This window comes from Nematolebias whitei, chromosome 1 (genome assembly GCF_014905685.2).
Source record: "Nematolebias whitei isolate Nwh7 chromosome 1, NemWhi1, whole genome shotgun sequence".
NCBI classification, from domain to species: domain Eukaryota; kingdom Metazoa; phylum Chordata; class Actinopteri; order Cyprinodontiformes; family Rivulidae; genus Nematolebias; species Nematolebias whitei.
Window position 1 is genome coordinate 46,558,414 of NC_056498.1, and position 26,499 is coordinate 46,584,912.

At 41.6% G+C, this 26,499-nt stretch overlaps 1 protein-coding gene and 1 pseudogene across 1 annotated transcript in view; one reads left to right on the top strand and one right to left on the bottom strand.

Moving 5' to 3' along the window:
- Positions 1-306: 306 nt before the first annotated feature.
- Positions 307-26,499, bottom strand: part of smoc2 (SPARC related modular calcium binding 2) — a 38,265-nt gene continuing 12,072 nt past the window's right edge. Inside the window, exons 4-13 of the mRNA XM_037689751.1 lie at positions 25,417-25,516; positions 23,624-23,668; positions 17,834-17,881; positions 16,186-16,257; positions 13,528-13,714; positions 8,027-8,109; positions 2,507-2,606; positions 2,108-2,355; positions 1,974-2,011; positions 307-376 (exon numbers count right to left, since the gene is read on the bottom strand). Of these exons, the coding sequence (XP_037545679.1) occupies positions 353-376; positions 1,974-2,011; positions 2,108-2,355; positions 2,507-2,606; positions 8,027-8,109; positions 13,528-13,714; positions 16,186-16,257; positions 17,834-17,881; positions 23,624-23,668; positions 25,417-25,516 (945 nt within the window). The 3' untranslated portion in view covers positions 307-352. The remainder of the gene's footprint in view (positions 377-1,973; positions 2,012-2,107; positions 2,356-2,506; positions 2,607-8,026; positions 8,110-13,527; positions 13,715-16,185; positions 16,258-17,833; positions 17,882-23,623; positions 23,669-25,416; positions 25,517-26,499) is intronic.
- Positions 5,924-6,594, top strand: LOC119414262 (annotated as a pseudogene).

Consider the following 26,499-nt stretch of genomic DNA (forward strand, 5'->3'; position numbering starts at 1 on the left):
GTCAAAGAAGTGAGCGTCTAAGTTAACGTAGCCGTGGAGCAAACTATACAAACTGACACGACAAACTACGGCCTGGGGCGCAAGATGCTGCAGCAAACATGAAAACTTGTACAACTTTTAAAGGTACACTTTTCAGACACACAAACCTCACATACATTGTATGTGCTTTAATCTTTTTTGTTGTTGTTGTCAGGACATAAAACACTAACTACACCATTCACAGATTCAGCAATTTGTTTAAATAGCTCATTTCTACAAAGTGAATTTACATTTTTTTTAAAGTACAAAGTGCAAATACTATGGTTTCTGTTGTTGTAGGGCAGATTCTTTGAGCGAGGGGGGGGTGTCAGCTTCAGCCTTGCTTCTTTGAAGGATTCTGAGAGGGAAAACATGCGATTTCAGTTAAACATGCACACGGGTGTGTTTGCACTTTGACAACTTAGGCTGCACGTTTCTAAATTAGGCCACGCCCACACTACTACAGATTTTTTTTTTAAAGCTGCTTTTATACTCTTTCATTTCAAAGAGCTGTTCAAAGGATTCAGAGCGTTCACAGCTGTCATCTCTAGGGAACAGACGGCAAAGCTGGCCTTGTTTAGTCTTCAACTTCCAGGTTCTGGTCCGACGTCTAGTTTTAAACAGTTTACGGACACGAGCTTAATCGTTTTGATACGTTTATAGGCTACATTCGCACTGCAGACCAGATCCGATTGATTTTGTATGTGACCTATAGTCCAGGTGCTTTGTCTATTAAAACCTTTTTCAGATTTGTCATTTCCTGGACGACTGAGATTTTACACCAACAGATGAAGCTAACGATGTGGGATCGATACTCGAGTTTGCTTCTGTTCCTGAAGTGCGATGCCGCGCTGGAGAGAACAGGAAGAGCCACGATCAACTGGAAACACTGGACCAAACAGTGACGTCTGATCATTAATCCACAGGTTCTGATCGCGCAGTGTCAGAATCGAGCCACACACGCCAACGTGCGTAGCATCCATACCTCTGTGAACCTAGTGTCCAAGTGCTGACGTCAACATTTTGTAATAAATACGAATGCATTTTTGGAAAGGCAACATTGATAACCTGTTGCAAAATAAATTTCAAGCTGCTGAACTGCACAGTTGTTGAGATATTTGCACGCACAGTAACAGGAAGTGATGTCCAAGGGTGACATCACTTCCTGCATGTAAACAGATCATTGCTACAATGGCTAACACAGACAGCAGAGAAGAATCTGACATTTAGATTATTTAGTCACTTTTTTTTTTCCCCTCACTCGCTCTCGAGCGAGACGGACGCTTTTCTTCCTGCTCACATTTTGTTTTTCCATCTACCCTTTATTTATCCAGGTAGTCTCATTGAGTCACGAGAACTCATTTTCAAGAGAGACTTGTTTTTTTTTTTTTTTAGGGAGCACATGGTGGGGGTTAAGGGCCTTGCTCAAGGGCCCAGAGTGGGGCGAATGAGGGTGGAGGGAGGTGTGGGTGTTCCACCTTTTCCACCCACATTTCGATGTCGACTGTACCGGGAGTTGAACCTGCGACTTTCCGATCACAGGCCCATCTTCTAACCTCTGCGCCACCGCTCCCCCTCCCGTCTCCCTCCTGCTTTCTTCTTCTGTCTTGTGTGACAGAACTTGTATTTTCACATCTTCCGAATCGTAAATTACTGACCTGGATCTGGTCTGCTGGACTTTCAACGCAATTGATTCAACAATTCTCAACCAAGTGACCGAGTCCTGGAGAACCCTCATGTCCCGCTGAGATCCTTTCCTAATGACCTTTCCCCTTTTCTGTCTAAAGAACAAGGATCTGCGCTCTTACGAGCAGCAGCAACGTGCACTCCGTCCATCTTTTGGACAACTGTATGGACATAATCTGTGTATTGTACTATGGTGCAATGATGATAAAGCTGAACCCCAGAAACAGCCTCTCAGACAGACCAGTTTCTCATGCAGCTTCTGTACTCACTAGTTTACTGGAAGGCAGGTCTTCTCCTGGTTTGGAGCCTGTGAGACACAAGTGGATGAAAGTTTTTTTTAACTTTTTGGAGTTGATGTAGATACACATCCAGACTGAACATTAGGCTGTGTTTCTGAGCCCACCGTCGTCTTTGGTCACCCCCAGGCAGCCCATCAGTTCCTGCAGAGACAGTGCCTTGTTGTTGCTGATGTCGCAGTACTCCACAAACTTTTTAACGCACTTCTTTGGCTTGGACTTTTTGCGCAGGAAGCGCTTGAAAGGCTTGATCTCCTCCTTTCCGATGTCCCCGCTGGCGTTTTTATCCAGCTGGCTGAAGTACCAGTGGACGACCCTCTCCTCCAGGGTGTGACTGGGGTCCGGCTCGGCCATCCTGAAGGTCAAGGGACAGTTCATGAGGTTAGTAGATGATTATCTTCACCACACGGTTTTTACATTTGTGCCGTTGTGGTGAAAGACTGAGCCCACTTTACGTGCACAAGTAATTAAAAGATGAACACATCCACTTCTTCCAAATGCCATACCTTCCAGCAGATGCTGGATCTGTGACAGCATGCACCATGTCTGTCGACAGCGCGTCAAGAACACTTGTCAGGAACTCTGTTTTCTTTGCCCCGGGGCAGCCTGGAAAATAAACCGCACAAACATGAGCGTCTGAGAGCATACAGTACGCAGTATTCAAAGTGCCGAGTTTTCATACAGCAATGGTCAAAAGCAATGCAACAAATTGGAAAGCTTCCACTGCAGCAGGGCTAATCAATGTGCGGGGAGGGAAAGCACATAAGCCTGCAGATGTCCTCGAAGGAATGCATATCGCCCGCCAGTCATGTCCGAGTTTTAAACTTATCTCGAGAAGTGACCGAAGTTGAAGCTGTTTGAAGTGCATATAAAATAAAGAGTAAATAAAAGAATTGGTATAAAACAAAATAAAATCGAGCTACATTCTGAAACGAGGTAAAATACTGAAAACAGGAACATGACTGCATTGATTTTTGCGTTGAACTTATCAAATGTTTAAAATCCCTTAGAGAGGTCAAAGTGGACAGCTTCAGATGTTTTTTCAAGATATTCCAGGAAACGGGAGCGGAGTAAGAAAAGGCCTTTTTGCCAAATTCAGTCCGCACCGAGGGGACGCCGCAGGTAATGATGTCTTGAGAGCGCACGCTGTAGCTGCACTGACGATGTGACATGTACGAGAAGATGTATGAAGGCAGCAGACCAAGAAGTGATTTAAAGATGAAAATGTACCAGTGAGAGAATCTGTGTGAAGTTAAAGATGACCAGTTAACCAGTGAATACTGGGTGCAGTGGTGGGTACAGTAGTTACAACCAGTTATGAATCTTAGCGCACTGTGATAGGCAGCATCCAACATCTGCAGGGTTCTGGCAGGGGCAGTCATGTAAATGATGTCACTGTAGTCAATGGAGGGAAGGAAAGTAGCAGCTACAAGATGTTTCCTGGCATTCAGTTAGACCGTATCTATTTCTGACAAACCCAGTTTTAATTTCAGTTTATCAGGTTTTTGACATGAGGCTTAAAAGGTGTGCACTGACCAAGATTCCCAAGTATTTGTAAGAAACCACAAACTCGATGGGAACACCATTCGTAGATTAGACAGGAGGAAGGACTGCTGGTACCAACTTCCTGTTTGAAAACAACATCCCTTTGGTTTTATCAGCATTTAGCACCAGACGGAACAAATCTGACTGACGTTGAACAGATTGTAGAAGCTGGAAAACCTTAGTAACCGTTTTAGCTCAACAATAAACAATTGTATCGTCTGCATAAAAATGTAAGGATGCGTCAGGAATGTTCTGACCAACATTACTTATGTAGATTGTAAAGAGAGTTGGTCCTAACACTGAGCCTTGTGGTACACCATTATTGACAGTTAAATAACTAGAGGAATGATTCTCAGCTACTACTGTAACAGATTTTAGCTCAATATCTGTAAAAGTAACTGAATGTGTGTTGTGAATGACTCTCAGCTACTACCACAATAATTTTTAGCTCAACATCTGTTCAAGTGAACAAGTTGTAGCTGTTTTTGTGTTTAATCAGGGCTGTGGTGGCCATCTTAACCTGGGTTGACTCCCGAAACAAATCAAGGTGTGCATCAAGTTTCATTACTAGTCCAGTTGGCTATGAGATATTGTGCTAACAGGCACTCTTGGAATGACTCGAATCCAAAATTCAAACAACCCAATTCATCTCTGAGCCATCGTAGGAGGAACACAATTAGCTGGTGGCTCAAATATGAAATTAATCTTTGTTTTATTAAAAACCAAAGCGGTGAAGCATTACTGCACACAGAATGGTAGAAAACCTACAATCCACAGAAGAAATGACCCTAATAACAGTAATTGTCTGCTGGGTCGTAAAGTTTTAAGATGTTTGTTGTAGAAAAGCCGAAGGCTACAGAGACCCGGAGGATTCCTGGACTTCAGTCTGGCTTCTCTCCCTCAGTGTGCCTGAGGAGGAGAGGAAGAAGACATTCTCCACAGGTTGCTGCTCTTTTTATGGCCCAGGCCTGAGGGACCAGATTCTCCTGTTCAGGAGATAATAGCACACTTTGTGCCTCCCTAACAGGTGGCAACCAGCGCTGAGGTAAACACCCAGCCGTTACTCCACCTTTCAGAGGCGAGTTCAGCTGTCAGCGCCGAGGCGAGGGGGGGGGGGAGGTTCACATCCTAAAACTCTTCCTTCGTCACAAGCAACCAGTAAACGATGGGTTAACTCCGCTCAGCCAGCCGATGGGATAAGTGAACAGTGCCGCAGTGTTTTCAGCTCTTGTGACAACTGCAGTTTCAATCACTTACCAGACCACTTGATTTAGGAAGGAACAAAGCCACCAAGCAGGACAAAATATATAGAACCAATAAACCTCAAGGACTAACAGGAGTATGACATTCGACACGCTATACGCCCGTCAAATCAGCGACAAACTCATGCAAAAGCGAAGTGTTGAAAAAAACGTTTTATAAACCTGAAAAGTGCTAAAAACATAACAAGCCGTCATTTGACTAGCCATTAGCCTAGCCTGGATAAACCTTTGCCTCTTTCTTGAGACTCTTGACTGAAAGACTGAAAATTGACGGGACTGTCCCTTTAAAGTTTATTAGGACGTTTGACTCAAATGACCAAACAAGGTGCCTTCCAGGTCTTCTTGTGGTGAACCAGTCTAGACTCAGACATGTGTACCCTCCAAAGGAACAGTTTTTATCTGGTCTCTAACTTTGTGGGATGCAGTGGTCTGAGGCTCAGCGTTTTTCACGGTTTGCACCCACCCCCTCCGTAATGCTGCAGGAATCTGAGCGCGTCTGCAGCCCATTCAAATGGGAAGCCATCAGGTAGTAGTTTAGTCCCTTCCTTCTTGGCAGCGCAGGTTTTTCTTGTGGGAGAGAAACAAATCAGCCTCTGTCTGTGGAGATGCAGAACCCATTTTCAGTTCATGTCAAGTCTGCAGAAGCAAAAGGTTGGCGTCTTGTTTTATAAAAGTCCCAGAAGTAAATCAAGTTGAGAAAGCTTTAAATGTGTTTGTGAAGCATTTGCCAGCCTGAGTGTATTTACATGTGTACTTCTGTGTGTTACTGCTAATAAGAAGCAGTGTTTTTCTTTGGAACCAGATGGGCCAGAGCCCTGTCAGCACTCGGAGCCGCAGCTCGTAAGGCCTGCCCCAAAGATCCCGCTCTGACGAACAAACCCATCACTCAACTTTCCACTCCTGCCCTTCCAAGGAGGGTTGCTCCTTCCACGCCTTGCAGCTTATAAACCTCTCATCACCGGTTCTTCAACAGCAACTGGGCTGCAGCAACGTGAAAGCAACATTTGTAATTCTGATTTTGTGCTCCAGCAATGTTTACAGTCATTGACACATTTAATTATGAAGAATACAAGATAATCTTGATCTAAGAGTGTGGCTCGTTTTACCATCAGAAACATGGCTCTCCTTCACATGAGCAAAGATAAAGGATTTGTCGCTGTAACGAGGATTCGTCCACGATCGGTCTGCTCGTCTCGAGCTCGTGACGCTCGAGCAGAAACAGAACTGTTGCAACACCCGTGAGCAGAGAGCGAAGCTTCATCTGGGCGCACGGTTACATAAACAGTCGCTGACGAGACCAGAACAGAAGCAACCCTGTTCAGAGTCTACTGGGTTATTAATGTGTTGACCAAACCCCAGTTCAACCAGAAACATGAGGTTCAGTGAGGGTTTAGGATTAATTTAATCAAAGGCCTTGCACCATAACAACAAGGTGTTTTTTTTACAACTGGGAGAAGCTGATTATATCTCAAAAGCTCAAATAATGCTTCAACTATAGCTCCAAAACCCAAATGAGTTGAAAAGGAGGAGCCGTGGATGCTTTCCCATCTACCTGGCAGTGGTACTCGAGTACCTGGCCACCAAAATCCTGGAGCTGGTGGGGAAACGTGGCTCGTGACAATGGGAGGACAGAGATCATCCCCTGGCACCTGCAGCTGAGTGTCCACAACGAGGAGGAGCTCAACAAGCTGCTGGGAGGAGAACCCATCGCTCAGGGAGTAGCTCTGCCCAATATTAAGACGGTCCTGCTGCCCAAGAAGACCGAGAAACATGCCAAGTCCAAGTGACGGATCACCATCTGCAACCAGTTTCTTCTGATGCGCTGTAAGACAGACCGCTGCAAGAGATCCTTCCTGCACACAGCCATCAGCATCTAGAACAACTCTTTACTGAAACCAGGATGATGAGTTACAACATTTAATTTACCTTTGGGATTAATAAAGTATTTTTGAATTGAATTACTGAAAGGAATGCCCATCACCCGCTGCCTTTCATGCCAAAGGGAGACGAGTGTCCGGACGATCCGAGACAGAAGAACAGCTGCAGGAGGGAGCGGGACGGTTTACAAGACGCTACGATGGATGGTTTGGAGACGGTGTCGCAAACAAAGAGCTGGAGGCGGCAGGGATGATCAGATTTCACTTTGGGAGGAACCAAAATGGGAAGTGTTAGAAATGAGTCCATCAGAGGGACAGCTCAGATTGATGGACTTGTGCAGAGGAGGGACAGAGAACATTGTGAATAAAGGATGTTGAATTTGGAGCTCTAAAAGAGGGGAAGAGGAAAGACTACAGAGGAGTTTTATGGGCGGGTTGGTGAGACAGAGGAGGATGCTGGGAGGGGGCAATGGAGGCAGATGGTCCACTAAAGAAGAAGCTGATGTAAGACATGTACGCTGGCTTGGTTGTAATTTTTGCTCTTTCGGTTGTGAAGAAGCATTAAATGTTTAACGCTTGTCAGTAGTTATTATAGAGTTCTTTCCCAACGGGATGTAAGAGTTGTCTTATAAACACGAGAATCAATAAAAACTGGGCCTTCAGTTGGTCTGCCGTTAGCCTAGCCTTGGAGGAAGGCTTCTGAACTTTTCTCCATGCTCCGTGCTCTGACTGATGTCACAGCTCATGAGTATTTGACAGAACATCACTTCAAAAAGGACCAGATTTTTCCTTTAACATCTGATTAGCACGTATTAAAACGTGGTAAACCCATCCACAGTCACACTTTTGCAAATGCTGCTCAAACCTGCAGCTTTAGGTGTTAGTTTATTTTGTGGACATCCTTTGAGCGCCGTCTCACATGTAACTGAGCCCACTCCATGACTCCCATCCCCCACTACTGATCTTCTGCCCTCTGTGTAGTATCTACACCACTATCATTACCCGTCTCTGGCATCCTATTATCTATTATCCTCACCTTACCTCCCTGCTGCTTCTCCTCTGCACTTTCATTCCACCATCCTCCATCTCAAATATCAGCCAAAGATTAATCTTCCCCGTCTGTCCCCATCTCAGTGTTGGCTGACCGGTGAAGGGCAGTATCTGGCAAGCGTCAAGTCTTTATCCAGCATTTCCTTGACCATTAGTGCTAATGACCCACGCACCCCCCCCCCCCCTCCACACTCACACTGTTATCACTACCTTGGAAGCATGGCAGCAGTTGAAGGCCAAAAACATCTGAGGAGAAAAAAATGGCGGCTAAATCCAGCCATTAGAGACAAACCTTGGAGATGTCGGCTTCTATAATGGTCCTTGGGTTTGGCTGGAACAGCTCTGGCGTTACCGTCACATTTTGGCTGTTCGTACCTGTCATAGTAAAAACGTGAAAAAAGTAGGAAAGGTCAAAACGGGTAAAAGGCCATGTCTACATGAGCAAAACTGTCCTTGTAAAAATCAAAAGGATCCAGTGGCGAACCCTTCAAGGCCTTCAGAGAAGGCCTAAGAATTTAGCACTTCTGAAAAGATACATTTCAAATTTTAATTTAATATTAATTTGATATAAGAATTTTCAATGCCATTTTTATTCTTGTTTGTGCTAATTTCTCTTCTTTTTTTTTGTAAACTACTTTGCAGTTGAGGATTTTTTTAATTCATGAAAATCTGGTTATTCAACCAAATTCTATTTAAATTTTCATCTCCAGGCAGAAACTGAAGGAGCTTTCATTGGTTAGGGCTTCACTGTCAGGAGAGAAGGCTGAACTTAGCCAGAACACCACAATGAGGATGTTTAATAATTGAGTAGAAAATTACCTAATTAGGGCGCTGATAAAGTGGGCGGGACCAAAACACCAGGCTCTGAGCCTTCGGGAAGGCCTTGCACAGCATTTTTTTATTTGACAATGTAAAGATTGGTGTTGACTCTGTAAATTCAAAAATCCACACTGAAATTGTAGTTGCTCTAAAAAAAAAAAAAAGGATAAATACCAAATTAAGGTTTATATTAATGATTTTCAATATTACAGTTGTACTTCGGTTTCATTACTAGGCCTGTCGCAATAAATGAATGAATCGCACACTGGATGACAAAAAGCTCGACTCCGGTGCTCTTCACTGACCCCGCCCTTTCTCTTTTCTTTTTAATATCTGTTTTAACCGTCCAAAATCACGTTTTTGGATCGTTAAAAGCAGCTAGGCTGAGAAGCTAAGCTACGAGCTAAGCTAACAGGCCGACCTCGATAAAAAACTTCCGTCTTGTCAAAGCTCCAAAAATTCACGGTTGAAACCTGTGCCTTCGTGTAAAACGTTGTTTTTCTCTTCAAAAACAAGCTGAGAACTTGTTTACTGATTGTTTTATTAAAAGCTTTGTTCGAAAAATGCTATGCTAAAGAGCTCAAACCACACCAAGCGTCTGTCATTTTGAGAACAGAAAAACAGGAGACAGCCCATGTCACGTCAAGGGGCCTCCCTCCCATTTTTCTTAGAGACACACTGCTCGCTCCTTCACTATCCATCCTTCGGTTCAAACAGTCTTATACTGCCATCTAGTAGTAAAAAAGGTACTATACACAAAAAATAACCAACATTTCTTCTTAAAATTGAAAATTACAGTACTAATTATTGTCAAATTTCAAACAATATCATTCATTGCAGTAATTTCTGAGAAAATTAATCGCCTTGCAAAATGTATTATTGTGACAGGTCTATATGATAAAATTTTACAGAAACAGTAATTTCCATGGGTTCCTGTTCAATTTCAGTGTGAATCTTTGAAATTACATGTTGTACTTAAACGTAAGAAACTGTATGAGCCGCAGGGACTTCTGGGTAATCTTGGGTCAGAAATGGACTTTTTCATGGTATTTGTTTAGATGGGTTGTTTAAGTTGGTGGTTCTGTTCATTGTTGGATTGTTATGCCAAACAAATATGCAAGTTCAACTAAGTGACCCCATACTGGATCATTCGAGGCTCGGGTGAACAAGAACTGCCACTGGTGCATTTGTCAAACAAGGTGCCAACAGAAATTGTGCTACTGTTAGTCCAAGACCACAAGGAGGGAAATGTGTCATGAGACAGAGGCAGAAGAGGAAAGTCAAGAATGTATGACTGAGGGTTGCAACTCTAAATGTGGGGACAATGACAGGCAAAGGTAGAGCGCTGGCTGACATGATGCTGAAAAGGAAGGTAGATGTTTTATGTGTCCAAGAGACCAAGAGGAAGGGCAGCAAGGCTCGCAGCATTGGAGCAGGGTTCAAACTGTTTTACCATAGTGTGGATAGAAAGAGAAATGGAGTGGGGGGTTTTGTGTCGAGGAAAGAAACTAGGAAGGACAAACGGTGGTGGATTTTGCCAAGAGAATGGAAATGGCTATAGTCAATACCTATTTCTGAAAGGGGGAGGAACATAGAGTGACCTATAAGAGTAGAGGAAGGAGTACGCAGGTCGACTACATTCTGTGTAAAAGAGGAAACCTGAGGGAGATTGGGGACTGTAAGGTTGTGGCAGGGGAGAGCGTGGCCAGACATTCATTCATTCAACCTTTATTTAGACAGGTAAATCCCATTGAGCCTCTGCATCGAATGGATGGACAGCATCCGATGGTTGTGTGTAGAATGACTGTTGTTGTGAAGAAGAGAAAAATAGTAAAATCAGAGAAGAAGACCAAATGGTGGAAGATGAAGAAGGAAGAATGTTGTGAAAAATTCAGAGAGGAGCTGTTAAAGGCTCTGGGTGGTAAGAAAGAGCCTCCAAATGACTGGACTACTACAGCAACAGTAATTAGAGAGACAGGTATGAAGGTACTTTGTGTGTCATCTGAACAGAGAAAAGGTGATAAGGAAAGCTGGTGGTGGAATAGTGAAGTGTAGGAAGCTATTCAAAGAGAGGTTAGCTAATAAGAAATATGACAGTGAGAGGACTGAAGAGAGACGGGAATATAAGGAGATGGGACGTAGAGCAAAGAGGGAGGTAGCAAGGGCAAAGCAGAAGGCATATGATGAGTTGTATGAGAGGTTGGGCACTAAAAAGGGGGATAAGAACTTGTACTGATTGGGGAGACAGAGGTATCAGGTTGGAAAGGATGTGCAGCTGGTTAGACTTGTTAAAGATCGGAATGGTAATGTTCTAACAAGTGAGGAGAGTGTGACGGGAAGATGGAAGGAGTGTTTTGAGGAGCTAATGAATGAAGAGAATGAAAGAGAAAGAAGAGTAGAGGTCAAAGAAACTGTGGACCAGGAAGTGGGAAAGATTAGTGAGGTTGAGGTCTGGAAAGCTCTGAAAAGAATGAATAAGGGGAAGGCAGTAGGACCTGATGACATACCAGTTGAGGTTTGGAAATGTCTTGGAGAGATGGCAGTGAGGTTTTTGACTCAAATATTCAATGGCATATTTGAGAGTGAGAAAATGCTTGAGGAATGGAGAAGAAGTGTGCTAGTGCCCATTTTTAAGAACATACAGTAGGTGATGTACAGAGTTGTAGCGACTACAGGGGAATAAAGTTGATGAGCCACACATTGAAGATCTAGGAGAAAGTTGTGGAAGCTAGACTTCGACAAGAGGTGACTATTTGTGAGCAGCAGTATGGTTTCATGCCAAGAAAGAACACCACTGATGCCATCTTTGTTTTGAGAATGCTGATGGAGAAGTACAGAGAGGGTCAGAAAGAACTCCATTGTGTCTTTGTGGATTTAGAAAAAGCATATGACAGAGTGCCAAGAGAGGAGGTGTGGTGTTGCATGAGGAAATCTGGAGTGGCAGAAAAGTATATTAGACTGGTACAGGACATGTATGAGGACAGTGGTGAGATGTGCTGTAGGAGTGACGGATAGTTTCAAGGTGGAGGTGGGAGTGCATCAAGGATCGGCTCTGAGCCCCTTCTTGTTTGCTCTGGTGATGGACCAACTAACAGATGAGGTCAGGCAGGAATCCCCGTGGACTATAATGTTTGCAGATGACTATCTGTGGTGAGAGCAGGGAACAGGTGGAAGATAACTTAAGGAGGTGGAGATATGCACTTGAAAGAAGACGAACGAAAATCAGTCGTATTAAAACAGAGTATGTATGTGTGAATGAGAGGGAGGCCGGTGTAACAGCGAGACTACAAGGAACAGAAGTCACAAAGGTGCAGGACTTCTAGTGCTTGGGGTCCACTGTCATGAAAAATGGGAATGTGGTAAAAAGGTGAAAAAGAGAGTCCACGTAGGATGGAGGGGATGGAGAAAATTTCAGGACTGATTTGCGTCAAAAGAGTGACAGCAATGGTCAAAGGAAAAGTTTACAAGACAGTGGTGAGACCAGCTATGTGGTATGGTCTGGAGACAGAGACATGGACAAAAAGACAGGAGACAGAACTGAAAGTGGCAGAAATGAAGATGTTGAGGTTCTCCTTAGGAGAGACAAGGATGGAGAAGATTAGGAATGAGAACATCAGAGGTACAGCACAGGTTGAACAACTGGGATATAAAGTTAGAGAGGACACACTGAGCTGGTTTGGACATGTCCAGAGGAGGGACAGTTGTTTGGACATGTCCAGAGGAGGGACAGTGGTTTGGACATGTCCAGAGGAGGGACAGTGGGTATATTGGTAGAAGGATGTTAGAAATGCAGCTGCCAGGAAAAATACAGAGGAGATATATGGATGCAGAGAGGACATGGAGGTAGTTGGAGTGAGGACAGAGGATGCAGAGGACAGAATGAGGATTACTTGCTGTGGAGATGCCTGAAGAGGGAAAAGCTGAAAGGAGATCTGTAAAACTGACTGAATTGTTGGTGTTCAGGTTGACCCCAAACTTTAATTAGTTGAGAATATGAATCCAATGATTAGTTCCGGCAGCTTTCCTTAAAATTCAGCCAAAGGTTCATGGGATATTTGGCTAAAAGGGACGAGAAAACAATATCCCCCATCTTTTTGGTGGTGGGTGATAACTAACACGTATAGTCAAAGTTTAGGGGCTTCAATAACTCTTTTGTGACAAACCAGTGGGTGTGAAACTATTCCAGAATGGATGAAGGAGCTGGAGTTTTTTCTGAGAACAGAAAGAGGGGTGTGATGAGTAAGGCAGACTGAGAGTGTGGGACACAAGGAAGCTTTCACTGCCCCCCTTGGAGAGACATTATATCCCTGTTGCTGCTGCGTGACTGGGTCATAAGCTGACATTGGACAAGTTGAAAGATCCACAATTCTAGCTTTTCTTAATGTATGCATTTATGTGATACTTCCTGTTCTGCAAGGTTTGCTGATAATCTTTAAAACTTTCAGACAAGGGGTCATTGCATTTGCTTGGTAATTGTTAATTAAGCTTGTTTTATATTTGGCAAGATGTTGAGAACTGTTCTCATTGTGGCAGGTGCATGACAAAATTACCTCATTTTGATCATGCCGGTTTTATTTAGTTAATGTTTCAGCAAAAACCATCCAGAGGTCCTGATTTAACTTTTAGATTTTTCTACTTGGATTATTGAGCATGAACTTTGATGTTTTTGAACCACTTTGGCCATGACTGCCTCAAATGAGTCAGCAGGGGAGAGGGTGGACTACAGAAACCACCTGAGCACCATCAAACTGGTTGACCCACTATGAGAAGGTACTATTTATAAAACTGAGTTTGTTGCAGCTCCTCAGACTGATGAAGCATGAAAGATGAAACGTTTCAACCAAAAGAAACGGTCCAGAGGACCTGAACTGACTTTGTTTGATTTATCTACCTGGATTATTGAGCATGAATGAGGATATCCTCAAAGTACGCTTTTATGTTTATGTTGATTAGTTGATGTTATTTGTGGCCCACCTGGTTGAGGTTCCTGGTATGGGCCTCCCAGTGTCCACCAACACACACCAGCAGTAGCCAGTGGAGGGGTGGCATTGGACCGGCTTGTAGAGTCCACCGTGGGCGCAGTCCGGTTCAAAAACAGCATCATTGTTACGCAGCCGCTTCTCCTCCAGGGCAGACTGATGCTCTTGGTCACACGATGGGGCTGAAATGAAGGAAGTCAAAGAAAATATACTGATAATCAAATGTATACTTGTTTAAATGGTCCAATTTGGATGATTTGGTAAATTTCTAGAACTAAATATAAGAAGGACATCTAAAACATTGGCTTTTCCCATATGGTCATGTTTTTTGTTTTTTTGTTTTCTATTAAAATAAACTTTTATTCCTAAAAACATTCCCCAAAACAAAACGCCATTTCTGCAGTTTTTCTTTTCAACAATCTGTCCAAAACAGTGTAACATGCAGTAGTATCCATGCCAGGCCTGTATGTGGTGCTGTAACCCTGCCAAAAACACACCAAAAACAGGAAACAAGATATGAAGCAGGAAGCTTACAAATTGTGTAGGAACCACATCTATATATAAGACTGTTAAACTGTAGTCTATGGTTGGAACTGTAAGCACCTCCAGAAGGCCAAGACAAGGACGGTGAATACAAAAACAAGACCTGAATCCATTTAGAAGATTGACAATGAAAAATAACTTCTGCTTTGTGTTGCATTAAACCACAAGACCACATAAGTACAGGACAATGTTGACTGGGAGTTATTATATAAACACTTGGACTTATTAGCTACTTTTCAATACCCAGCAAGGGGCAACTGAAGAGGAGTTGTCTTCAAAATGCTATAATAGTGAATTACTTATGCACAACTGGCACTCTTTAACAGCCATTCTTATTTTTCACATTTTCAAAATGTATACTCAATGTAAAATGTAGTCCATTTTCTGCAGTGTTGGTTTGGCTTGTTTTGACAGATCAATCTTTCAGGTCTTAGATGATTAGGGTTTTTGTTCTGATCTATTTAAGGACTGTTTAATGCTCAACAAACTTTTCATTTAAGTAATACAGGATAAAAAGGTTTTGCTATAGTTAAGACACTCTCATTTGCTGCACAAAAGCATGCGTCATGTTTGAGATAGACGGACAAACAGACAGACAGATACCGTAGATAGATACCATAAATAGATACTGTAGATATAGATACCATAGATAGGCAGATACCATAGACAACTAGGTGGATGGATAGATGGATACATGGATACCATAGATAGATACTGTAGATAGATACTGTAGATAGGTAAATGGATACCATATGTTGATTGATACCGTAGATGGATAGATACCGTTGATGGATGGATGGATGTTTTGTTAATCCCAGGGGGCAAAATCAAGTTTGTAGGTTAGATTAGCGGTGGATGTATCACATCGGCTGTCCACACAACAGTGGCGTTTCAAGATTGTTGCACTCACTCTGAAACCCTGTTTCAGAAACATCCTGCTTGTAGGCTCATAAAACTCTATTCCCAAATCATCAAAGCCTCAGTTAGAATTATTTCTAATCTGTCTTGACCAACACATTTTAAAAGAAAAATTAAAGCAGATGATCTCTCCCCACTTTCTTATGCTGCAACATAAAACATGAGGTAAACACATTGGAGGATGGTGGTGTGTGTTGAATGCTACTTCAACTCATGGCACTGCCTTAAGTCAGGCAAATAGTTGGACACTCCTCTGCCCTTTGTGGGAGAAACAGACAAGACAAAGACAGTCCCTTAAGCTTACCTTCAGGAACCCCCACTTTTGTTAAATACAGTAATATTCTGTTTGTTGACATGTTTAAAATTCCCTACGTGGACTGTGGGATAGATTCTTGAAGGGATAGAGATGGGATTCAGTTCAACTTCAGCAGGAACCAATCAAACCATTTTTCCTTTTCTTCTTCTATGCCATGCAATTCTCTGACAAAGATAAGAGCATTAAAATCAGGACTGGAAGAAGGAGCTTTTATTTCTAAACTGTCTTGCTCTTCAGCCTCGAGGCTCAGATGCTGCTGTGGATTATGGATATTCTGTCGCTGTTTGTTTCCACCAAAGGTCTTTACCGGCTCAGAAGACACCAAATCAACCGCTTCCCTGCTTTCTATACCAAGTCTCTTTGCTCCAGTTCTTCTGCATGGACTCTCTGTAGGAGCTGGAAGGTTGTTTTTTTTTTCTCACCCCATTGCCTCAAATAATATATGGTAATCAAAACCATCAATGCTGCATTTTTCAGGCTTTTTTTTTGGGTTGTAAATTATGATAATGGAATTCACGCTCAAACCCACACAAGCACAGAAGGTTTTCATCTTTGAGCCTGCCTAAAATATGAAATGCAACTTTTTTCTCCGCCTACGAGCAAAGAAGGGATAAAAAGACAAACATGCACGTGTGTAAAGAAGAGAAGAATGGGAGATCCTGTGTTTATGCCATGTGATAATAATTACAGACTTGTTGCGATGCTGAAACCACAGTGAAGTTGCACTATAAAAACCAAGACTTATTGCTTTCATTGTCCTTAAAAGACAGGAACAGACTCAAAGTATAACTGATTGTTTGCGTAAGTAACCCGAGCACAAAGTGGACCATCGGCTAAAGGTTTGCAAAAACTCGCCCGCCCTGGTTTTAAACTCACGAGATGCTCTGGTTCTGTTCTGCCGGCTGCGTTCCCGTTCCATCCACAGAGACGGGGACTGGGACGTGATTTCTGAAAAACAAAGAGAGATTTATTTCCAAGAGTCCAGAACCCACGTGCACGTCATCTGAGCCAAAACAGGTACTTCTGAAGCTTCTGTACTTCAAAACAATTTAGTCACTTCAAGCCTCAGTATCAATTTAACATAAAAGGCAAGTAGTTAATTTGTGTTTGAAAACATTGTTCACTTTTTAATATTATTGTAAAAATCTTTCACTTCTTTCTTTTTAAGCTGGATACTATTGGACGAAAAATCTCTCTTCCTTTTTAGGACATCTTGATGGTGTTTTTGAGTCTGTGTCCCCCTCCACATCAGGACCACCCTCCTGCCCCAGATTCAGTCTACAGATGCGATTCTAGCCTTTTCTCACCAATGACATAAAGAAAGATGGACGAAGCAACTCCAATAACCTCCTTTGCCCAAATTTGAATCCATGAGGACTTTTCGTACAGCATCTGTTTAATTTGTCCCTCACTTTTTCCTATGGTTCTTCAATGAACACCCCTCCCCTTCTGCCTAACCCGCTACCCAAGTTCTAACCACTCTTTGGGTTTCCTTTGACAACAGTCTGGTTGCCATCCATGGCAATCATCAATAAGTGCTTTGTTGCTTCCTGTTCCAGCCTGCACTCAGGATATGGCTAACTCCAAGTACATCTATGGTCACACAAACCTCTGGTTTAAACTTTGCCGTGGGTCGGCCTCCCGCAAATGGTAACACAGTCACAACCACCATTGTTGAATGCTTTCCTTAAGCTGCAAACTTCATATAATTGTTCAAACTTCCCACAGCCAGGGGAACTTTTAATCTTTTTGTTGCACATTTGGTCTGAGTGTATATCTTGCCTTTTGATCTAATCTTTGACGGGGGCTCCTTGTTTAGCTCATTTATTTCTAAGAGGGCAGGCGGAGTGAAACGATCAGAACCTTCTTCTTCTTTCGGCTTTTCCCTCTTCAGGGGTTACCCCAGTGAGTCATCCTTCTCCATCTTACTCTGTCCTCTGTCCTCACTCCAACTACCTCCATGTCCTCTCTAACTGCACACGTATATCTCCTCTTTGGCTTTCCTCTGTCCTTTCTGTTCCGTTGCCATTTTTTTATGATTTCGGTCATGTGCCTGATTGTTCCGACAGTTGTGGCATCTCGTTATCCAACTAGCCAGGGTCTTCTCTCTCCCTAGACCCCTCAGATTACAAATGTGGTCATGGTGTGGAGTCTTTCCTGATCTGCTCCACCTAATCACCCTGCCTAGTTTCACAGGCCTCCCATCTCAACTTGCTGTCTGGTTGTAGACACTGCACAATGAGTTGTAGTTTCAGTTGTTTGTATTCTGCAAACCCTCAGGTTCCATGGACCAGTCTTCCTGCCATCATGTCTGCATGCTTTGGCTTTCAGGAGGAGGCCATGACCTCCTGATCCTGCTCCAAAATTCCTTTTGCAGGTCTGTTAATGATTTCTGAGCTCAGAATTGAATGTTCCTAAGACTAAATTTTGGTTTCTCTATAAAACTTCTGACACAGTCAGTGGCATCTTAATAAACACAGACAGTAATTTTTTTATTTTTACAGACCATTTCATAAGAGCTCACCTTCTTCTTCTGTGACCGGCTGTGGAACCATGGCGGTGACGGTCTCATCTGCATTTAGAATGGAGAAGATTTGCAAGGAGACTACAATTACAAGAGTTGGTTTTGATCAGAGAACTTTAACTGCGTGAGATTTTGCACGTTGCCCGGTCAAGAAAGATGGTAGAGAGAAACAATGAAATGTAAATTGATACAGGAAGTTTGAAAAAGGAGACTTGCAGAGGAAAACGGGAGTATGGTGTAGTGGTTTCATAAATCATGTGGTCATAGGAGGGTCTGCTAAAAAGGGCAAATTGAGGTGAGTTAAAGAAGAACAGGAACAGTTATAGTTGGTTTTATTTCATCATTTGATTATAGGATAAAGGCTGTTTAAAGTATGTGAAAAAATAAAAATTACCATCTGTATTTGAGCTGTGAGAAGAACTGGAAGATGAGGAAAGAACATCTCAGGCTGAAAACCTATTCCAGTGGGTGTGAAGAACCTTTATGGGGGTATCTCACTGGGCTTGGACAGTCTGAGACGAGTTTGTGAGAAAATAGGCAAACTTGCTATTGAAGTCTTACTGAATTCAACCACAACCCATGTGACTGCTGTTTCAGATGCTTTTTTTTTTATATATATTTTAATTATAGCATATTTTTGTGTGCACAATTTACAAAACTGTACCTGCATGACACATTATTTTGTTGCCCACAACTGTCCACGTCATATGCACCTTCTCAACCATATGTGTAAAACTCGAGGCCTGAGGGCCAAGTGCAGTCCTTGCAGACATTTTACCTGGCCCTCAAGATGATGTTAAACACAATATGTTTTTGTCGCCTTTCATTTTGCTTTAAAACCAAGTACACTTTATTCAGCGTAGACTTCTCATGACAGTTGAACTTTTTTGAAGCCACCCAAAAAATGTGAAATTGTCAGTTATTTTTTAATTTTTATGTGGAAAGAACAACAGAGAACATTGAATGAGACCAATGAAACTCTTGAAACCAAGAAAAGATGTCTCGTTTCTAACGAGTTAATGTATTGATTGAAGTTGGACCAAGTTTTTACTTTTGGCCCCCATTTGTAACTGAGTTCAGCACCCTGTTCTAAGCCATCCCCACATCTAGGATTTGTTCTACCGTGGTACACTTATAAAATGAGAACTGGTAGATTAGCAGCAGTTTTCAATAAAAATTATTGTTGTTGTATTTTTAGCCAAAAACATTTTCTCTCATGGACTGAGCTTCAAGATGGCTGCCAAAACGGACTATTTTGAAAGAATAGTTGCCACGTCAATTTTTTCAAGTTCAAGCGAAATAAGGCTGCGAAAGGCAAGAAAATTAGGAACTTAAATAAGTACTTACAAGGTACCTAGTACCTAGGTACCTACCAACATAGCTAGTACTTACGAAGCATGTACCTGGTGTCTGATTGATAAATACTTAATACTTACTAAGTACATACAAGGTGTGTATACTGTAAGTACCAGGAATGTACCTGAAACTTGAATGGAAAGTACCAGGTTTATACCCTATAAATGCAAGGTATGTTTCTGGTATTTACAGGGTACTTACTTACCAGGTATGTACCAGTTCTACCTGGTACTTACATGTGTGTACAAGACAAGTACCTTGGACATACACTAACTATGTTGTTCCCAGGCCAACCATTCATCTTCTCACACGTTGTGGGTGGATTAAACTCATAAAGTCATAAAGCTGAAAATTAGGATCCCCAGAAAACATTGAGGAAACTCCCTTACAAATACCGTTCACCAAGTGGTCTCTAAGAGATCCAGAACCATGAAGTCTTGGCTTCAAGCTTCAGCTTTATGACTTGATGTGTTGGAGACAAGGCATCTAGTAACTGGGAGACATTAGTTAGCAATAAACTCTTACTGAAAACTCAAGCTTACATTAAATGCCAGGTTCCCAGGCCATCCATTCATCTTCTCACACGTATGGGGTGGGTTAAACTCGTCGTCAGTGTGACTTACAGTCAAACATGCTTTTATTCTGCTCACTTGGACGATGGAAATGCCATTTAAAAATGTACTTGTGATTTGGGTTCATGATAAACCACTAATGATGATCTTTACTTTGTGGCCTTTTACTTGACTCTCTAACACCTCTTTTAACATCTGCCAGGAAACCCCTGTGCAATTTGTGGTCAGAAGGCATCAGTTTTACTGCCGTTTGTCAGTCATTAGCAGCATGAGTCCAGCCTGTGAAAAAATAATTGTTAAGTCAACCAACATAAATGCACTAACTGCCTATATTCTGATAATAAAAGCGAATAAAACGCTGTCATAAAACTGGACCAGTTGGCTTCTTTTGAACCCAAATATTGATGCAATCCCAGCTGTTTTCAGAGCCGGCATGCCACAAACCTACAGTTTATTCTGCTTTTCACCGCCCTGTTTATCCAAGCAGCTCGGATTGAACCACAATCCACCCCCGTCACCTCCCGTCCTCCCCATCTCCCAACATTTTTCCTCCTCCTTCCTCAGTTTCTTGTGTTTCCCGTTGATGTATGTGCAGCAACTTGGCTATGACAGACACCATGGTTGTTTACAGTAGGGAAAGACGCACAAGTCACACTGACAAGAATAACCTATGTGGCAAACAGAAAGGCAACGTATATGCACTTTCTCTCTCATAAAAACCCAAACACATACGGAATCAATCAGAATAAATCTAAATTGCGGTCTATGTGAACATTAGAATCACATCAGCTAAACAAATTGGGCAAAAGTATACAATATCTAAAGTGGAGTCAGAGGAAAATGTTAGCAATACAGACAGTAATACAGCCTGGTACTTACTGGATATGTACCTGGTACTTACTGGATATGTACCTGGTACTTACTGGGTATGTACCTGGTGCAGGGTTGGGGGCTAAGATGGTGTAGAGGTAGGGCAGCCGACCTGAGACCTGAAAGTCGCAGTCTGACTCCCCGCCATGCCCACATGTTGTGGCGTCCCTGAGCAAGACACCTAATCCCTAATTGCTCCCAGGGCACTTACATAGTTGCCCACTGCTCCACCTGGTTGTATCTCACGTATGATGGGTTAAATGCAGAGAACTAATTTTGTCATTGTATGGGAACACAATGATGACGACACATAGCACTTACTTACTTACTACTTCACTTACTGGGTATGTACTTGGTACTTACTGGGTATGTATAGGGCTGGCCGATATGGCCAAAATTTTTGTCACGATGTATTTCTTAATTTCGGTCAATAACGATTTAATTAGATATCAACATAAACAATATAAAAGCCTCAGAAAAACTGTACAAACTGTGCAAATAAATTAATGTTCACCTTTTATTTGTATTTAGCCTACAAAAAAATTGAAATCGCCATCAAATAAACATAAAACTCTCAACTTTGTCAATATTAATAGTTTTAACTTTAAACAACAACATAACGCACACGTTTGCTGCATGGGTTATGCTATTTATGTTGTTTCTTTTTTGATACAGCTGGGGGTGTTGTTTCAGGGACACGTTGGCTCAAACTTTTATTGTTCTTCATCTTCGGACTCTCGGCATATTCTATCGAGTGGAACAAGTTATGCAGTTAACTAATCAGTTATGTCATCTGCTTTCTCTTTGCTTGTGAAAGCTTGTTCAGTCACATTCTGACGGCCATGGGCGCTCATTTTGAAGCAAAAACTTAACGCGCGTTGGAGATTAGCGTAGCCTGCTACCACCAACACCTTCTGGACTCGAGCTCTGTGTAACGTCTACGTCACCACGCATTTACGTAGTTGTGTTGCGGCTTTTTCTGTCCGAGTTGAAACTGAAGCTGCCGCTTCAACCTGAGCAGAAAAAGAAATGCGTCAGTGAAACGCTGTAATCGTATCGAAATATCGAAAATGTGCTTAAAACTCATATCGTTGTTGAATAAAAGTATATTGTGACATATATCAAATTATTGTCCAGCCCTAGGTATGTACCTGGTGCAGGGTTGGTACATTATAAATGCCATGTACATACCGGATAAAAACAGTGTAACAAGTCATTTCATATTACAGTCCTGGTCCTGGGAAGGACCTTGTAGGTACCAGGCATGTCTCCTGTAAGTACTAGGCACTTAAATGGACTGTACTTGTATAGCACCTTTCTAGCTTATCAAGATGCTCAAAGCTCTTTACACTACAATCCGTGTCCTCATTTACCCATTCATACAGCACTCTACTAGATCTCTGCAAAGCTAATTGAACAAACCATTCTAAAGAGACTAATCAGAGCTTTATCACATTTATACATGGTGGGATGCACATCGGAAGCAACGAGGGGTTCAGTGTCTTGCCCAGGGACACTTCGGCATGCGACTGCTGGTGGATTCTTCAGTACTTACAGGGTATGTACCTCCTACTTACAGAGTTGGTACACTATAGGTGCTAGGTACATACACAATAAAAACAGTGTAACAAGTAATTTCATATTACAGCCCTGATCCTGGGAAGTACTTTGTAGGTACCAGGCATGTCTCCTGTATGTACACACACTGTAGGTACCAGATACATACACTTAAGTTCTAGATACAAAATTAGTAAGCACAGCCTAACAAGTCACTTTATAATACAGCTTTATTCCCTGTAAATACCCTTATAGGTACCAGGTACACACTGGTTAAGTACCAAGTGCATACCAGATAAGGACCGAGTACTTACCTAGTAAGAACCAGGTGCATATCCTCTTATTTACAAGATAAGTCTTTTCTTTCAATGTAAGTACCAGTGTAGGTTACCAGGCACATACCTTGTCAGTACCAGGTACGTACATAATAATTACTGGGCTGTATTGGGTATTGCTACTGAAATGTGTAACTGGAAGAGGGTTGGAATTTGCTGAAGAAAGGTTAATATGTGGCCACTGACTTGACTCTTTTTGACTCTTCTGCTGAAAAAGAAACAAGCTGAAAAAGGAAATGATGAGATGATTAGACAAGATAAATTTGTCTTAAAATTTGTGCACAAACCTTTGTTGAATTCCATCTTTAAAGTTAGGTACTGAAAATGGACATCATGATACTAAAACACAAAACAACCTGGAACACACCTGGCAATTAGCTCTTATTTGTCAGGTAAGTAATGCAATAACGTATAGTGTATGTACAAGGTACTTGTCTAGTTCACATATGGTAAGTATCAGGTAAAACTGGTACATGGCTGGTAAATAAGTACCCTGTAAATAGATACATACCTTGCATTTGTAGGGTATGAACCTGGTACTTTCCATTCCAAGTTTCAGGTACATTCCAGGTACTTGGTGTACATACCTGATATGTACTTGTTATGTACTCATTATCAGTCAAGTACCCGATACATACCTTGTAAGTACTAGCTATGTTTGTAGGTACCTAGGTTCTAGGTACCTTGTAACCCAATATGCCCCCCCTCCCCCAGCAAATATACTTAAAAACACGAGAGACAACAAACATAACTCCTGCAACATGATTTATTTTGACAGCACCGTGTCAGTTCCTCCGACTGGATCACTTCCAGTACAATGAAAACATCTTCTTTACATTTCAGTGACCTGATCACAACGTACCCCTCCGGTTTGCTTTGTGTGGTTAGCTGGCTCCTTTCAATGAGCTTAAGGGGTATTCATCATGGTGTGCCGTGGTCACAACTGAACCGAGTTGCACAAGCCCATATTTGTACACGCTAAGTCAACAACCAAGAGCGTTTGAGCCAAAGAGCTGACGTTACGGCAGTAAGACTAAACACGCGTTCACAAAGAGTCGACGTGTTCCCGAGACCGCGTCGTGTTTCAGTTCAACTCTCACCTTCTTTACGCGGCGCTTTGGTCGTCAGTTTGTCGTGTCTTGATCCTAAAAAAAAAAAGACAATCATGATAAAATCAGTCAAGATTTTATGTTGACGCCAAACATTAAATATAAGGACTTTATTTACATCTGCCAGACTGATAGTTCAGACTGTTTGATTTGTGGTTCTGTGTCCAGGTTAATAACAACATATATGTTGTACCTAGCTGCTTGAGTGACATCACTTCTGGAGAAATGTAATTCTGTCCAGATTGATGGTCTGAGTGGGACAAAAACTAAAATAATTTAGCTGATGACTAAACTACAGTAAGTGTTTTGTGTTTTTGTGCTTCGTTAATTTTTACATAGTTGTTCAAACGCAGTCTGCGTTCATGTCGTTTTCCAGATTTGGAATTTTAAATCAAGCTACTTCCACATACTTTGTTATTTTAGTCATTCATGTCTCAAAACGTTCTGCTCATTCAGGAGATCGATGCCATGACTTTTGTTTTTCTATTATACTTTTCGAAATATTTAACTTTATTTAAAATAAAATGCATCGTAGAATCACATTGAAATTTGTCCAAGTAAAAAAAAAACAACAACCTAAAAACCTTTTCTGGCTTTTATGCTAGTCCTTACTACAAGCAACCACTTTTAGCTTTTAGCTACCGTTTTGCCACACAGATTTTAGCTACCCCTTTGCTACTTTTAGCTGCCATTTTGCCACTTTTAGCCTTAAGCTGCTGTTTTGCCACATTTGGCATATAGTTAGAATTCTGCCTCTTTTATACAGAGTTTTTCTATATTTAGCTTTTAGCTATCATTTTGCCACTTACAGTTTTTAGCTACTCTTTTCCTACTTTAGCTGCATTTGCCGCTTTTAGCTGCCATTTTGCCATTTAAAGCACTTTGCTGCCATTTTGCCACATTTAGCATATACAGTAGTTAGCATTCTGCCTCTTTTATACACAATTTTACTACATTTAGCTTTTAGCTATCATTTTGCCACTTACAAATTTTAGCTACCCCTTTGCTACGTTTAGCTGCCATTTGCCACTTTCAGCCTTTAGCTGCCGTTTTGCCACTTAAAGCATCTTGTTGCCATTTTGCCACATTTAGCATATAGTTAGCGTTCTGCCTCTCTTGTGCACAATTTTGCTACATTTGGCTCTTAGCTATCATTTTGCCACTTACAGTTTTTAGCTACCCTTTTCCTACTTTTAGCTGCATTTGCCGCTTTTAGCTGCCATTTTGCCATTTAAAGCACTTTGCTGCCATTTTGCCACATTTAGCATATACAGTAGTTAGCATTCTGCCTCTTTTATACACAATTTTACTACATTTAGCTTTTAGCTATCATTTTGCCACTTACAAATTTTAGCTACCCCTTTGTTACGTTTAGCTGCCATTTGCCACTTTCAGCCTTTAGCTGCCGTTTTACCACTTAAAGCATCTTGTTGCCATTTTGCCACATTTAGCATATAGTTAGCGTTCTGCCTCTCTTGTGCACAATTTTGCTACATTTGGCTCTTAGCTATCATTTTGCCACTTACAGATTTTAGCTACCCCTTTGCTACTTTTAGCTGCCTTTTTGCCACATTAAGCTATTGTTTTGCCACATTTATAATTTAGTTAAATTTCTGCAGCTTTCAGCTGCCATTTTGCTCAATTTAATTTTTCGTTCCAAGTACTGGACTGAAAATAAAATCTGACCCCTCACAAATCTGCAATGCCGTGCTCCAGTGTTTTGAATTATATTTATTATCAGAGTTAAACAAAATGACGGCGCCCAAACGCCACACGCCACCCACCTTGGCATCGAGGTTTCTTATTGGCCACTGCTGAGCCGCTGATGGGCCGGCCGTTAGGAGTCACACACCAACAGTAGCCCGTGTAGCTGTGACACTGAACCTGAAAAATTAAATTAAGATTAAACACAAAGTGAGCTCAGGATCATTCAGGTGAGGCGTCTGAAAAATGAGATCATAAGAAACGTTCGTTTACACAAACAAAAGGCTCACAGATGAAACCAAAACATTTAAAACTGGCAATATCAATAATACACATCATGTTTATAGATAATAAGAATTAGCAAAAGAAACAACAACTAATTATTCACACATCAAATAGACTCAATTAAGAATAGTGTGCTTTGATCTTTTGCATTTGTAAATTACATTTTAATTTAATTTAATTTACTAAACTTTCCCCATAAAATACGTCAAGATATTTTTAATTCCTTCAAAAACCTTCTCGTCTGAAATCTACTTCAGCAAACATTCTATGTTCAGGTTTGCTACATTTAGCTTTTAGCTGTGGGTTTGCTTCATTTAGCATTTAACTACTTCCTGTTCTTTCAGCTGCTTCCCTCTGTGGGGGTCACCACGGCGATTCAACTCCCACGAGTTTTACACCCGATGCCCTTCGCTACACAATCTGGGCTAAAACCTGCGGCTTCAAGATCACAAGTCTGCAGCCCTTAAATTTTAGCTACTGTTAAGCAAATTTGTCTTTTAGTTAAAGTTTTGACACATTTAGTATAACTACTGTTTTGTTAATTATTGGTTCCACAGTTTTGCTACATTTAGCTTTCAGCTACATATTGTTAAAGTTTAATATTTTGCCATATTTAGCTTTTAGTTAATGAAACGTGATTTTATCTAATTTGCACATTTAAATTAGCCTTAATATACTTTTGCCACATTTAGCTGTTAGCTACTGTTTAGCAACACTAGGTATTAGCTACAGTTTTGTCACATTTAGCGTTTAACAACAGTTTTGCAACTTTTTAGCTGTTAGCTACTGTTTTGCAACATTCAGCTATTAGCTATGGTTTTGTCACATTTGGCTGTTAGCTACTGTTTTGCAACATTCAGCTATTAGCTATGGTTTTG